This window comes from Vulpes lagopus, chromosome 5 (assembly GCF_018345385.1).
Source record: "Vulpes lagopus strain Blue_001 chromosome 5, ASM1834538v1, whole genome shotgun sequence".
Lineage (NCBI taxonomy): Eukaryota > Metazoa > Chordata > Mammalia > Carnivora > Canidae > Vulpes > Vulpes lagopus.
Window position 1 is genome coordinate 122,575,995 of NC_054828.1, and position 15,809 is coordinate 122,591,803.

A 15,809-nucleotide genomic window follows, 5' to 3' on the forward strand; every position below is an offset into this window, starting at 1 on the left:
CTAGATGCCTTTATTCTACAGTGCCTCAGTTTCCTCTTGTTCAGGAGGGATACTAGTGGCCACTTTGAACTCACAGCAGTTTTCTTTTATTAGAAGTTTCACGGGCCACCTGGGTGTCTGCCTTTGGTTTAGGACATGATCTTGGGGTCCTGGGATCAAGTCCCCATTAGGCTCCCCAGAGGGAGCTTGCTTCTCCTTCTGCCTGTGTCTCTGCCTCTCTCTCTTTGTCTCATGAATAAATAATAAAATATTAAAAAAAAAAAAAAGAAATTTCACAGTGAGGAGAAGAGTAAAATGAACTGTCATGTGCCTGACTCACAGCTTCAACAGTTATCAGAACATGAACTATCTTATTCCATGCATACTCCCACCTACCCTCACCCCCTCCTGGGGATTATTTTAAAGAAAGTCCGGGTCATCTTTTTACTTTGTCTGTAAATACTTCCATATCTGTTTCTAAAGGATACATGCAAACACCACCACTACAACATGATCACAGTAAAAAATTATCAGGAATTCTTTAATATCATCAACTGGCCAATTGTTTGGATTTTATATGGTTGTTCTGAAAGTCGAGAGGGTATATTCAAGATTACTTGAGAAACTGTACAGAACCTGGAAAGCATTCTTAACACTTAGTGACCATGTTTTGGTACGATGATAAGCAGTGGCTTGGGGCCTATTTCATATATTATTTGTCATATTCATTTTTACAGACAGTACCCAAGAGGGGCAGGCTGTGTGCCATGGAGGTGGGGAGATGTCTTTTGGATTCTGATCCTCCTTCCCCTAATTTCTAGCCGTGTGACTTTGGCCATGTTACTTTGCATCTTTGGTTTTTACCAATTTACTTTTTGGTAAAATGGAGCTAATTAAAACTCCTTGCAGGATTTTAGAAGCATTAAATTGGTGACACGCTAGACTACCTGGGTTTGTGCAGTTGATACTCCTAGGTCTGAGCTGTCATGTGGTTGCAGCCCAGTAATAATAATAGAGAAACTTATACTTCAGTGAGCTCTACCTTGTGCCTGACATTGTCCTAGAGGTTTTTACACTCTCTCATTTAATGTTAACAATATCCCCTCTTCCCTAGAGTCTCTGTCCTCATCCTCATTTTGCAGACACTGAAGGCCTACAGACTAATATGTGATACAGCAAGGGTCTGTACTCAAGCCTCATGTCTCTGGAGCACAAGCCCTTCCTAACCACTGCCTTTTCTTCAGTTTGTAGTTCTAGTTATTCGGTTTGAGAATCTTCTTAATATGCTTCACTGTGTACATGTAGACATACTGAATTCCTATTTGATAACTCAGGTGTTTTGTGCCATATCTTTGCAGGAAATACTGCAGAAATATGGTGACCTCTATGATCTGTCCCGATCAGAGGAAGGGAAACTTCGTGAGCAAGCTGTGGCCATGTGTCTAGATGGTCTGCCTCTAAGAATGATTCAGCAGCTGCTACAAGTGGCCGTGGGCCCTCTTGACATCTCGCCCAAGGATGTGGTGCAGGGTGCCATAAGGAAGATCATTTCTGCGTTGAGGTAAGCTAGAGAAGACTCGTTGGGAACCTGAGGTGATAGTGTGCCAATAGTAGCACTCGTTTTACAGTAACGAAGAAAAAAATACCATGTATGTAGAAGCGTTTTATAAACTGTGAAGCACTTTATAAAAGTGAAACACGATCATTAGATTTCTGAGTCTTCTGTCTTAAGATACCTTGAGAATGGAGAACCACGGACATGCTTCACCACTGGTATTATATGTAACATGCCCTAAAGCTAACTTCCGGCTAGACCCTCTCCTTCCAGGGAATGGCCAAAATGGCCTGTGAGGGAGGTAGCTGCATGTCAGGACATCATGGGACCCCAGGTGGATGTTCTGCTCTTGCCTTTTCTACTTCCACTTCTTTGTAGAGGCTGCAAAATGGTGCCCAGAAGCTCTTCTTGAAATACACAAGGCAAGGTTAATCATATACTGAAGAAGTTAGACATCTGTTAAGTGTCTTAGAGTTTTATTTACCTGCAGTTAATGGTGTGGAACCAACAACTGAGAAGTACTAGCTTTCTGTCAGTGTGCCCGTGTCCTCATGGGAGGATTGGGGACGAGGGGGAAAGCCAAGCTCCAAAAGAGAATGAGGCATCAAGTGCTTTCTGTGAATAATGCAATTAGGCTGCAAGATTTGGTTGTGTTTAATGTATTCTCCTTTTAAGCCTGCTTTGTAATTCTGCATTGCTCTTGAGGAACTTTTTGATTAAATGCATGTCAGTTTTCCACAGCTGAACTGAAATCAAATGAGCCTTTATCAGTTTAATTACCCCAGCCTCATACAGTTTTCACCTTAATGATCTGCGGTATCTGGTAATTCTGAAGAGAGAGAGAGAGACGGAGAAATAAAATATCATAACATTTTTTAAGAAATAACAAATGTCAAATTAATAATGCTTTATTCTATTATTAGCCTATTATGTTTTGGTGGTGGTGGTGGCTGTAAAAGCCACCCACTTTCCTCTTTCAGAGGATGACAGACACTTGTTGGTTGTATTTTGCATCTTTTGATTTATGCTATCTTATTACTGTTCCTTGAATCAAGATTTAGATGAGCCTCACCAAAACAAACATTTTGAAAAATGAGTGCTTTGATGAATTTAGCTTATTTCCTAAAAATTACACATTGTCATGAATAATTAAAATATGATGTGATATTTTTACATTTATAAAATTGTGACATAAATTATACTTCTCTCTTCTTCCCTGTGCCCAGTTCCACTTGTAAAGACTTGGTTCTTACCTAATAAATGTTATGCTTAGCACACAGAAGACATTCAATAAATGTGAATTAAATCTTTCTGCAGTGGGAGGAAAGGGAACTTGAGTTCAGCTACCACCTTTTCAAAGGAAAAGAAATTGCTATTGACAGCATCCATAGCATTTTCTTTTTAGAAAGTTAGTAAAATTTAGTAGGTATAAAATAACAAAGGCACATAAAGAACTGAATCCACCAGTTGATTTAAATCACATTGCTTAAATTATTCAGAAAACTCACCTAAAACTTCTTTTCTCCTGTTGTTTTTTCAAAATCCAGTTAAGTCCTAGACATACACATTTGTAAAACGGGCATAATAATAGTACCTATCTTGTAGACTGTTCGAAACTAAATGGTAGAATGTGTGTAAAGCACTCAGCAGTGCCTTGGACCTGGTAAGTACCATGTAAATATTTGGGTTTTATTATTTTTTTTTAAATCCAGCTGGAGAATTTAGATGATAAGATATTTAATGCTTAAAATAGCTCATCTATCTAATGTTCATTGAATGTTTTTTAAATGACGTAATGCAAGTAGATTTTATTTTCTTGATAGGAAAACCAGCATATACTAGATTATGAGCTCCCTCAGGACAGAAAAAGTTTCACTTCTCTATCCTTAGCACTTGCAGAGGATATGCGTTGGCAGCTTCTCCAGCCAGAACCCAGTAGGGTGCTTGTGAGCGTGAACACCACGCTGCTTTCTGAGGCCGAGCCCTGTTCTGAATCAGTCCTCTCTCTCTCCCTTCACAGTGGAGGTAGTGCTGACCTCGGTGGGTCGGGGGACCCCCTCCAGGTCCTGGAAGGTGTTGTTGCGGCCGTCCATGCCAGCGTGGACAAGGGGTAAGCCTAGCATGGTGTGTGTATCTCACCTTGTGACACTCCTCAGAATCTCCGAATCGCTTTAACATCACTGTTTATGAAACTGCCAAGGCATTCTGGAAGGAAGAGCTGAGGACTTTCTGCGTCACTAAAGAGGCTCTGCATCTGGACATGGGGTTACTGCAGCTGTCCTCTTGCCCCGTCAGCTCTGGCGGTCACTCCCTTCTCTCCAGAGCCTTGTTTGCCGGGCAGAGCGTGGTCTCCTCTAACCTCATTCTGCATGAGGCCAGGAGGGAACTACTTGGAGCTTCCTTAGGAGAGAAAGGATTCATACCTCAGGAGGTTAGCTGGACTGATTAAGTCTGCAAACTTTCTAGAATGTTTGTATTGTCTTTTTTGAAAGCTTTCTGTGTGTTAGGTCTGTCTTGCCCGAGGACTATGAGTATACAGGCTTTATAAGTCTTGAAGGGTGTGTGTCTCTAATGCCATTTTTAGAAAGAATTTTTCACTCGGGTGCAGTGGTAGTGATCGGAAGAACAGCAACAAGTTGGTGGTTCTGTGTTTGCCAGAGCTTAACATCTTTCATATGTCTGATATCCATGTCATCCCTGTAAGGCCTTGCCCCAATTTTCTTACCTATTTTATTTTTTAAAAATAATCACTACACCCAGTGTAGGACTGGAATACATGAGCCTGAGATCGAGTCACATGCTCTACCGACTGAGCCAGCCAGGCACCCCTGTTTTCTTTTTTTAAATGGGAAATATGATATAATAATAATGAAAAAATACTTTTGAAAATGCCCCATAGTTCATTCAGTAATATAATTGTTTTCATTTGCATATTACCTTCTAGTTACTGTGCAGATGCAGATAGATTTTTATACAGCTTCAATCACAATGTGTAAACACAGAATAGCCTTATATACTTGCTACTGTAACTCTTCCCATTTATCTTTGTAGATTTCCTCATGATTATTTCTGATGGTTGTATATGTTGTTGCTGTTTTTAGAGGAAGCCTTGCCGGGAGTCATAGGCCTGGGACATGGAGCCAGGATCCCAGCCAGGCTCTGAATCATAATTTAGCGCTCAGATGCCTGTATAGCATATTTTTGTGTGTTGCTTTGTGCTCGAAACTTGAGTGGAGGAAACTAGGACCGGCCATCTCGGTGAATATGGGACAGCATTGCAGCGAGGGCCCTCTACCTAGCCTCGTGCCTTGCACCATTTTTCTAAACCCCTTTGCTTTGGGGTCTTGAAGTAGTAAGGAAGCTAAATTACACCTCTTATTCAAAAGAGAAATGAAATGATCTATGTGTTTACTGTGGGCCATACTCTGTTGCTGCATAACAAGGAGTTAGATACAAGGAAGAAGTAGCCTCCCACCGGAGCAGCTCAGTCTTGCAGGGGAGCCAAGCCTTCCCGTTGTTCTAGTTACCATATTACCGAAGGGTGAGTGCAGTACAAAGAGCGAGGAGGGAGCGCTTGATTCTGTCCGGGAAGTCAGGTCAGGATTCGCATGGGTGACATTGGTCCTGGTCTATGAAATGTGTGTCTGTGAGCAGGAGGTGGGAAATGTTACCCCAGGCTGAGGAAGCCACCTGCACCACTGCGGATGCAGCAGGTAGCATAGCAGGCAGGGACGCTGCATGGGGAACCCCGAGCCACCTTCCAGGGCTGCGGCCAGCATCTGCCATTCCGGTCAGAGCCCATCAGCTGCTTCTCTGCCTGCCATTCCCCAGTGAGCTGCTGTCAGAGCACAGCTGCTTTCAGGCGTCATAGGATGACAGGATCAGGATAGGCAGTAAGCCCCTTCCAGTGGAGACATCTCAAAAAGATTACAGGGCAGTATTCTTCTTAGTGAATTTCCAGCCAAATATACAGATGAATCCAACCTGGGTTTCTTACATACAGACTTTTTTTTTAAGCTTTGTTTTCCAAAGAGGAAGACATTGGGGAATGGAGAAACAGAGCAAGATCGTACTTTTTATTCTAGAGACACAGCATAAGTCTTCTTAACAGAGAAACTTCAGTGAACTTTTCTCTTTCTTTCTTTCTTTCTTTCTTTCTTTCTTTCTTTCTTTCAAAAGAAAAGGAAGAAAGTCGACATCATAACTTTCATTTCTGGCAAGTCTTTTTTGAATCCAACACAGTTACACCTAAATCCTTGGCTTCCATTTCTCTTCCCAAAACTATGTGTGGCAGATCCCATAGGGGCATCACTCTCCTTTCCAGGTAGCCCCCAGTGGGGTCTTTGGAATGACATGGGATTCAGACCCTTTGAAAGTAAACCCTCTCAGTCACTCATTACACGGCCTGATAGGACTACCTAACCTCCAGGAGGCCACGCTAGGCCTGTGTGTCACCCTCACCTTTGGGGACATACCCAGCCTCCCTCAGTGCCAACCTCAAAACTTCACCATCCACTCCCTTCCATGGCATCTGTTTGGATAGTAAATCCCCTATCTTGGCGCACACTGTCCACTATCACACACATTGACACGCTCTTAGGTTAGGCCTCCATCAACCCATAGTGGTCCTGGCAGGGAAACCGCATGGAAAAGTAAGAAGTTGAGTGGGTGTATTCATGGCTACCACCAAGTGTTTGGTTTTGCACCTAATTTTTAGAGTTTATGTCATTATCAGTATGGCCTCTTTTCACTTTTTTCTTTTTAAGATTTTGTTTCAGAGGGATGGGAGGGGCAGAGAGAGAGGGAGAAGCAGACTTGCCTGCAGAGCAGGGAGCCCAACCCAGGCTCCATCCCAGGACTCTAGATTGTGACCTGAGCCAAAAGCAGATGCTTAGCAACTGAGTCACTCAGGTGCCTCCTCCTTTGATTTTTTTATATTCGTACAAGTATGATCTACCTTTGAGCCGCAGCTTCTGACCATTCATAAAGCCCCCCGTCCCTCCTCTTCTACATCTGCTGTCAGCCGCACACAACCACAGCACCCAGACAGGTCACCAGTACCATGTCTGGACAGACAGGCTGCCTTTCTAGTGTAACCACATTCTTGCCTCCGGCCATCAGGGCTAAGTATTGTAAAGATATGAAGTAGTGGAAAAAATCTTATACACCATGTACGATTAAAGATGAGATTAAGGTACTTAAGTGTTGAGAAGCTCGTGCACATAAATTTAACTTTATGAGTGTGTTTTCTCCCATGATTTATGTATGTCTATAACATATTATAAGAATACCTAAATTTCCTGTCTGTGTTTTGATTAGATTGCTTAAGAAAAAAAGGTTGAAAAACATTCAATAGCTAAAATAATAATTTTCTAAAATAATACACTTGTTAAACCTGGAACTAAGAAAATATGCATTTAGAAACACAAAAGTAATGAATATCTATGACTTAGTGCCGAGACCTTTGAAGTGGCTGTTCAGCAACCCACTTAATCCTCACAACAGCCCTCTTATGGTGTTATTATTGCCTCCATTTCAAATTAGGAAATGATGCCCAGACAGGTTTTATAATGTGTGTCCGGGTCAGCCAGATAAGAACATGCTGTGAATTTTCTCTCACCAGATCTCATCTGCTTCTGACATTAAAGAGCCTGCAATGGACAGGAAGGTAGCACTTCACAAATGCCACTGTGCACGGGAATTGCCTGGGGGTCTTCTTAAAATACAGATTTTACTCAAGTAGCTCTGGGTGGGACCTGAAATCCTGCTTTTGTAATCAGCTCCCGAGTGCTGCATAGTCCATGGACTACACTTGAAGTAGTGAGGTCTTCGGGCATCACTTCCCACTGCTTTCCCGCCTCTTGCATCTCCTTCCCCATGCTTTGGCCTCATGTCCTTTTCTACACGTCCCCCATCCACCCCTGCTTCATGTACCTTTAGACACCTCCTAACAGGAATGATATACAGTGCAAACCAGTACATTAGTGATTTCTCAAAAGGATGTACAGAAATAAATCCACGCAGAACAGATATTAATGAGGAATTCTGTGCACTATTCAAAAAGGAAGAAAGATTTCCTTCAAAACTATTGAGTATTTTAGAAGTTTTTGTTTGTGCAAATTGCTACTTAATCACAGTCCAGCTTCAGCTATCTGAAGGCTTATGTATATTGAACAGCATCAGATCATTCAGACTTCATTGAGCTCTTTGGTAATGCCTAGGGATTTCACAGTATTTTTAAAGCACAGAAAAAGAAAAGAAAGCCCACCAAAGCAAATTGAATCTGATTTCCTTTGTCTTCATGCTCTGTGGGGCAAAATAAATCATCAGATGTTGTCTGAGTGCCCACAGTGCACGAGGATTGTGTTCTGTTGTACTGAGCCCTGCTAACAGCCATGGTCACCATTAGGATGGCCAAGCCACTCTGCTACGGCAGTATTTCTCAGGGCCACCTCAGGCCATATTTATTATAATAGTTGTCATTTTTCCTCATTTTAGTGAGATGTACCCAGGCTCTTTTTGATAAATCCAGAAGAGATTCTGGATTGGCATACATTTGACAATAGCCACAGAGAGATGATTATTAGTATTTGCCAAAAAGTTAAGACTTGAGATCGGAATTTTGTGTACATCAAAATTATTTCCTTTGTAGGAACTTTTCTTTTGATAGAATTTGATTATGTTAATTATTTGCAGAAAGTCACACTTTTTACTGTACTACAAGACCATTAGCATATTTTGAGTTCCTTTATTTGCAATTCTCTTATTCCTGGCCAGGTGTGCCCCAGTTATTTCATGGAAGGTAATAAATAGATACTACGCAGGGGAAGGTCCCCTCCACCCAGCTCTGTAGGTGGTGAGGAAAGCGTTTGTGGTGTTTGGATCAGTTACTTACGTTGAGGGATCTACGTAGAACATGGATATTGGGGTCTCTCACTGTCCGCTCACTTACATTTACTTGCTTCCCCTCCTAGCTCCCTTCTTAATCTTGCCTAGGATTTTATACATTAGAGTTTACACACTCATTTCCCACTGAGGCCATGCCAGTAACGCAAATGAGCAAGGTGGTCTGGGCTTAGGGAGAAGTAGAAGGTAGTGGAGGCAGAGGGGAACAAGAGCTCACACAGGCCTTGTCTAAAGGAAAGAATTGCCAGTGTGTCCTTTTTTACCCAGCTTTTAAAGAGGATGAGTGCAGAGATCACAAGGGAAAAGGTTTTTTTTTGTTTTTTTTCTGTTTTTTTTTTTTTTAAGTCTAAACGAGTTGATGGATGTTAGCTAAACTTACTGTGGAATCATTTCACTATACATGTAGGTCAAGTCATTATGCTCTATACCGTAAGTTTATACAGTGCTGTATGTCAGTTATATCTCCGTAAAACTGGGGGAGGAATTAGAGGAGCTGGGAAATCTTGATTTCCTGTAAAAATTTTGAATTTTGATACATTGGCATATGCCATACAAGCCAACACAGAAATTCGGCTGCCAGTTTGTCATTTCCATATAGAAGATATGACTAAGTGACCTTCTGTTCCCTTCAGACATTCACATTCTGTGACATTTATGTTTATAAGAAATCACAGTGGTCTGTGTTCGTCTTGTTGGAATGCAGTCTTTCCTTTACCCGTTCCCAAATAATAATAATTTTATTTCAGTGCATCATGATTATATAAAGCACTTACCATCTCTTTTGAGGAACCTTAACCATTTAAGTTCAAGGTTTAGTTGTCTTTGTATGAATATGCCAGGTATAATCCGAAAATTCTTTTACCAAGGATTAGCTTATTAATGTTCTCACTATCTGTCTTTTTACTTTGATACAGTAATTGCTTTTGTTTGGCTAACATTTCTCTTCTATTCCTTTTGTGAATATCCTCTTGTGCTACATTACATAATAGAACATCACTTTTTTTAAATTAACCATTTATTGAACATATTTTTGGTGTTATTGCTGCTGCTGTTCTTTGTTAATAGAGCTATTTCATAGGGCTCCTTATCTTTTGGGCCAAAACCAGTTGTGTGAATCTGTGTTTCCTTTAGTAGTTAATTTTTTTAAAACAGTATAGTAGGTTACTCTGTGCAGTATAATAACCTCCTCCCCAGAAAATCCTCATTAAGGAGAAAAAGGTAGAAAATGGCTATTTGTAGTGAAACTGTGAGTGATTTTTTTCTTTTATCTGTCTTATAACTTTTTAAAAACAATTTATATAATTTTATAATAAAGTAAAAATGTTTAGAAACAATGTTCTTTTTATTCCTAAGCTCATAAAATCTCTCCTTGCCTTCATAAAATACTATATAAATGGAATAACTTTCCTTCTTCCCATTATGTTTTTTCACATTATAAAAGTCATAACTGGTCATTTTTCATCCACCTATTTACCTCAAAAATTTCAAACCCACAGAAATGTTGCAAGGATAGAAAAAAGAATACTTGTGTATTCTTCCCCTTGATTTGCCAGTTTGTTGCTCCTTTATCAAAATTTCTGTTCTTTCTCTGTCTCTGTGTATGTGTGTGCATGTGTTTTTGATGGGTCTTGAGAGTGGCTATGGATTTTAAAAACTCAGATTGAAGTGGAAATGTTAACCATTTTGCAGCTGGAATATTTAGGAGATGGTATCTAGGCAATATCCTTGGCTAGCTTTTCCCACAGAGCTGCCTTTTATTTCTGTGTTGTCTTACTAAATAAACACCAGTATTCACGTGGCTCTGTGGTGAAGCTTGCCTAGAACATAGTTCTTCCAGAACATAGCACTTCTGCTCTGGGAGTGAGTTTTCCTAATTTTATTATGAGTTTAAAGTATCAACCAGAAGTTAGAGCAGACGCCCCAAAATGTCATGTTATCAACTGTACAATAAACTCAAATGTAAATGGAATCTAACTCTGTGTAATGACTTGGAAAACATAATCTTCTATATCACGTGAGTATCTGAATAATTATAATCTGCTGCCACAGTGTTCTGGAACATGCCCTGGTTTTGTTTTGTTTTGTTTGGTTTGGTTTGGTTTGGTAGCACTGTGAAGTTACTGATAAGGCATTAAGATCACCCAAGTTCAAAAACTGGCTCTTCTCCTTACTTTGTGACCTTGAACACTAGATCTCTTTGTGGCTGTTTTCTCATCTGCAGATTGGAGATGATAATAGAATACATGAAAGAGAGGAGGGATGAAATACATGAAGTGATGTAATTCATAGCTCCTAGTAACTTCCATGAGTTAGTGTTTTCATTCTTTTTCACCACATTCAGGTCTTGGGTAATCATTATACTACCAGCTGCTCCTCATGAGACTCCAACTTCTGCCCCTTCTGGCTCATTTTACCTGCTCCCTACTTGGCACCTGGGTGACAGGGTCAAAAAATCAGTTTCATATTATGTGAAATTGCTTTGAACTCCAGGCCAAAAATGTGCTTTAAACTCCTTTTTTCCTGAATTATACCTAATTGGACCCCTGTAGCCTTCACCAAAAAGGGCCTGAACCTGCCCCAGCCTGTATGCTTCTCTGATCACTAACACGATTATGATATTTCAGTGCTCAGAAATCCCCCATATTCTCGTTCCATACGAAGATCAAACGTCCTCAATAATAATGGTGGTTACTAATTGAAGCACTTAGTTGTATGTCTGTTAATGTACTATGTGCTTTTTTTTTTTAATTTTTATTTTTTATTTATGATAGTCACAGAGAGAGAGAGAGAGAGGCAGAGACACAGGTGGAGGGAGAAGCAGGCTCCATGCACCGGGAGCCTGATATGGGATTCGATCCCGGGTCTCCAGGATTGCGCCCTGGGCCAAAGGCAGGCGCCAAACTGCTGCGCCACCCAGGGATCCCTGTACTATGTGCTTTAAGTTTATTTATGTGTTTGTTTAATTCTCAAAAGCTTCATGAGTAAGGGAGTGATATCCATCTCCAATTTACACATGAGGAACTGGGGCTCAGAACCATTAGGTGGCTTCTTGGTCAACGTCACATTGTTAGGAAGAGGTAAATCTGGGAGCTGACTCCGGGCCTGACAGCTGCAGAGCCTGTGCTTTACAAGCAAGAAGCTGCACTGCCTTTGCAGCCTTGAGTGCGTGCTCTTGGCCATCCAGGTGAGGAATCTGCTAGCTACCCTGGTTCCATCTTCTTATCTACCACCTGGATGTCTGTGCTTTAGTCTCTCCCTGAACATGCTCTGTCCTTTGAAATCCTTGGTTTTTTTTTTTTTTTTTTTTCCTTGCTCTTCTCTTTATCTGGATCCTATTTTTCCACCTTTCCATTTACATACATCCCATTTGTCCTTTATGATCCTGTTCAAATGCCACGTCCTCTGTGAAGCCTTCCCTGATTCTACTCACTCTTCCTCCAAAATGATTGTTCATATTTACATACATTAGTAATTTAAATAATAGTCATTTTAAAAATTTTTCTGTACCATTATTTTTTGAAGGCAGGAATCCTATAATTATCATCTCTGTATCAAGCACGAACTTGTGCTTTGAGAATACCGGTGATAATCCTAATGATCATTATGCAGACAATGGTGTATCATTTATTAAGTAATTCCTCTGTGCTGTGTACTGTGGCTGAGTACTTTATATACTTTTCTTGGTTTCAAAGACTCCAAGAGACACATTCTCAGGACCTATGTCTACTTACTATAAATTGGGAATGATGACATTCATGATTTTTATCTGGAGCTGTTAGCACATGATGGGGCCAGGGTTCATAGTTCCATCACATTCCCCCCAAATACTTTTCCACTACATGATGATTTCTGCTTATTTTAGATTTCCACACTGAAATATCAGTGGCAGTCTACTTTTCTTGCACCCCACTTTTGCCAGTTTTGATACATATCAAAGACACATAGGTAAAGCTAACAAGTGATTTCCTAATTTAGAAAATGCTTAAGCCTATTATCTATGGCATTTAATAATTTATTTAATTCCTAAATACAAGTAATGAATTGTCTTTTTAATTTGAATTTCCATGAAACTGTATTGACAAGTGTATTACAGAATGTGTACTAACAGAAACATTCAGTGGTAATTGTCAAATTTTTAAAGATTTCCTTTGGTCCTGTTAGGTTGTAGAATTTGAGACTTGGTGTAGGTGAGTTATTGCTGGAATTTATTGCTGGAAGCCTCATGAGGATGTGATTACAGCAAAACCTATATGATTTGTGCTTTAGCACTGCTTTCTGGGGCCTTGTGCAAGTGAGGTATCTATATGAGACCTCTTAACAGTAATCAGTAGTAATTCATTGACATCATCATCAAACCAGTTATTTTCCTGAGATGGCCCATTTGGGATTACAAGAGAGGAGAGATTCTAGTGTTAGATAGAAAGTTGTGCAAATAGTTCCTTCACAATTCTTTAGTAACCATGCATTCATATTTTATCCTTAGGGTAGTATGAAACCTGATGCTCTAATCCCTTATTGAAAATCTACCAGAGAGAAAAGTGGTAGAAAGAACATGGACTTTGGGGTTGTATTGCACTATTCTACATGTCTGTGAGCATATCGTATCCCTTCCTTGAAGCCTATTTCCTCATCTATAAAAAGGAATTTACATGCACAGTTTAAGGATTGTAGTTACCATTATTATATATTTGAAGAATACTAAGAGAGTAGATCTTAAAAATTCTAATCTCAAGAAAAAAATTGTTGGGTAATGAATGTGAACTAAACTTCTTGGTAACCATTCCACAATATGTACATATATCAAATCATTAAGTTATGCACTTAGGGCAACCCTGGTGGCTTAGTGGTTTAGCACCGCTTGCAGCCCGGGGTGTGATCCTGGAGACCCGGGATTGAGTCCCACATCCGGCTCCCTGCATGGAGCCTGCTTCTCCCTCTGCCTGTGTCTCTGCCTCTCTCTCTCTCTCTGTGTCTCTATGAATAAATAAATAAAATCTTAAAAAAAAATTTATGCACTTAAACTTCACAATATTATATGTTAGTTATGTCTACAACTGAAAAAAAGTTTAAATAAAATGGAAATTATAGTATCTACTTTGTGTAGTTATTGTCAACTAGTAGTAGTTTATATAAAACTTAGAATGATAATGATGCCTGGCTCTCTGTATATCATAAACAGAAGTAAACTGTACTTCTTATTAAACTTTGCATAAGACATAGAGAGTAGCTAAGGATATAGTAATTATTTTTCATCTGCTTTATGTAACTCAGTGTGATACTGTGTAAAAATTATATTCATTTTACATAGTTTTTAAATATCTAATAGGATTGTCTTAAGCCATTTAAAACCTAAATTTTGGGATCCCTGGGTGGCGCAGCGGTTTGGCGCCTGCCTTTGGCCCAGGGCGCGATCCTGGAGACCCGGGATCGAATCCCACATCAGGCTCCCGGTGCATGGAGCCTGCTTCTCCCTCCGCCTGTGTCTCTGCCTCTCTCTCTCTCTCTGTGACTATCATAAAATAAATAAAAAATTAAAAAAAAAATTTTAAAACCTAAATTTTTCTTCTCAAAAGGAAAAAAAAATTAATCACCCAACAAACAAGTCCTTGGGTCACATTTGATTACTGAAATTTAAAAAAAGAAAAGTTCCTATTTATTTAACCTTTGATCTTGCCCTTCAGAGAAGAGCTGGTTTCCTCTGAGGACCTGCTAGAGTGGCTGCGCCCTTTCTGTGCTGATGACTCCTGGCCCGTGACACCCCGAATTCAGGTGCTGCAGATTTTGGGACAGTCATTTAACCTGACGGAGGAGGATGGCAAGCTCCTTGTGTTCTTTAGAACAGAAGCCATTCTCAAAGCCACTTGGCCCCAGAGACAGGTAAGGGAGCATCCGACCGGTTACTGAATATTTTCCCTATTAAAAATAATTGGAGGTTATTTCCTTATTACTTTAAACTACCCTCCAGTGAATAATCAGCTTGGTAATGCAAGCTTTCCACTATGTTCTTCAATCCAGCTGTTTAGTAGTTAAATATGTACAACAGAATTGCTTCGGATTTGTCCATATGTTTGAATGTGTATGTGCACTGGAGGTTATATCTCATTCCCCTCACATGTGTGTATCATTTTTCTCTTCATAGGATATAGTCCGGATTCTTCACAGTATCAGTTAATTATCGCAGCTCTCTCTGTCCTTGGGGAAATGCGGATGGAAATGGAAATTCAGTATGCTGTTTAGCTAATTCATTTTTTTCATACTCTTCCCAGGCAGACAGGTGCCCTCCTCTCACTTCTGTATCTAGATCGATGATGTAGCACACACACAGGATCTGTTTCTCTATCCCATCCTTCAAGACTCACTCAGTCTGTCATCTCTCTGGAACCTTCCATGTCCATTTCAAACTCAACTTTGAATTCCACACATTTGAGCTTTAATTATGTATCATTATCATTATCATTACTACTATTAAAGTCTTGTCTCCCCACTACTGTAGAAACTCAGAAGTCCTGGAGGATGTGTCTTTTGAATTCCCCTAAGTGTGTTATGTACATACTCTGAGCTCGAATATTTGTTGATTGAGTAAATGGGAATTCTGATTCCTAAATCAAAGAAATATGGTGGCCATCGAAGTTTGGCTCGAACTCTAAATTGATGCATCCTAAAGACATAGGATGTAAGGATCAGTAATCTCAGTGAAGTGCATTAGCCTGCAGAGTAGGCCATATGCCAGTAAAATAAGACTTCCCACATAATCTCTGCAAGAGTTTCCTGGAAGTCTGACTACACCTCATTTTACCTTCTAATTTTAAAGCTTTGCTTTATAATTAATATTTATGTCCTTATTACTACATTGAAAGAACTATAAATTTCTTTTTTTTTAATGAATCCAGTGTGAAGAATATCTTGAGACTCATCTCAGAACATCTTCATAATTATTATCTTACATATTCTTATTAACCTATGTGAGAGAAAGGGGTAAATACTATTATCTATTCTTTGGAGTTAGAGAATTTGAGATGCAGAAAAGATGGATTTACCAGAGATTCTCTAATCTGGCCAAATTGCTGAAATGGATTATATGAAAAGTCACTGTTATCTGAATAATACTCTTTCTGAAGCCCCATGACCTTACCAACATATTTAGTCTCAACATTCAGCCTTGAATTACGTTAAGAAGTCACTAATAGTCTTTTTAAAGAACAGTCTGTGAACACAAATGCAATAGACAATAAAAATATTCCAGGTCTCTGGTGTAGTCGATCTTAGAGGAATGCTAACAGGAAGGTTCATATAGTATCTCAGAGGAAGGCTCAGAATTAGGTTGTGTTATTTTTGCCATGTGGAATCTTGGATTATGACTCATTCCAAA

At 39.8% G+C, this 15,809-nt stretch overlaps 1 protein-coding gene across 1 annotated transcript in view; it reads left to right on the plus strand.

Moving 5' to 3' along the window:
- NBAS (NBAS subunit of NRZ tethering complex) overlaps positions 1–15,809 on the plus strand; it is a 322,232-nt gene that overhangs the window by 273,675 nt on the left and 32,748 nt on the right. Inside the window, 3 exon segments of the mRNA XM_041755246.1 lie at positions 1,338–1,540; positions 3,555–3,644; positions 14,122–14,317. Of these exon segments, the coding sequence (XP_041611180.1) occupies positions 1,338–1,540; positions 3,555–3,644; positions 14,122–14,317 (489 nt within the window).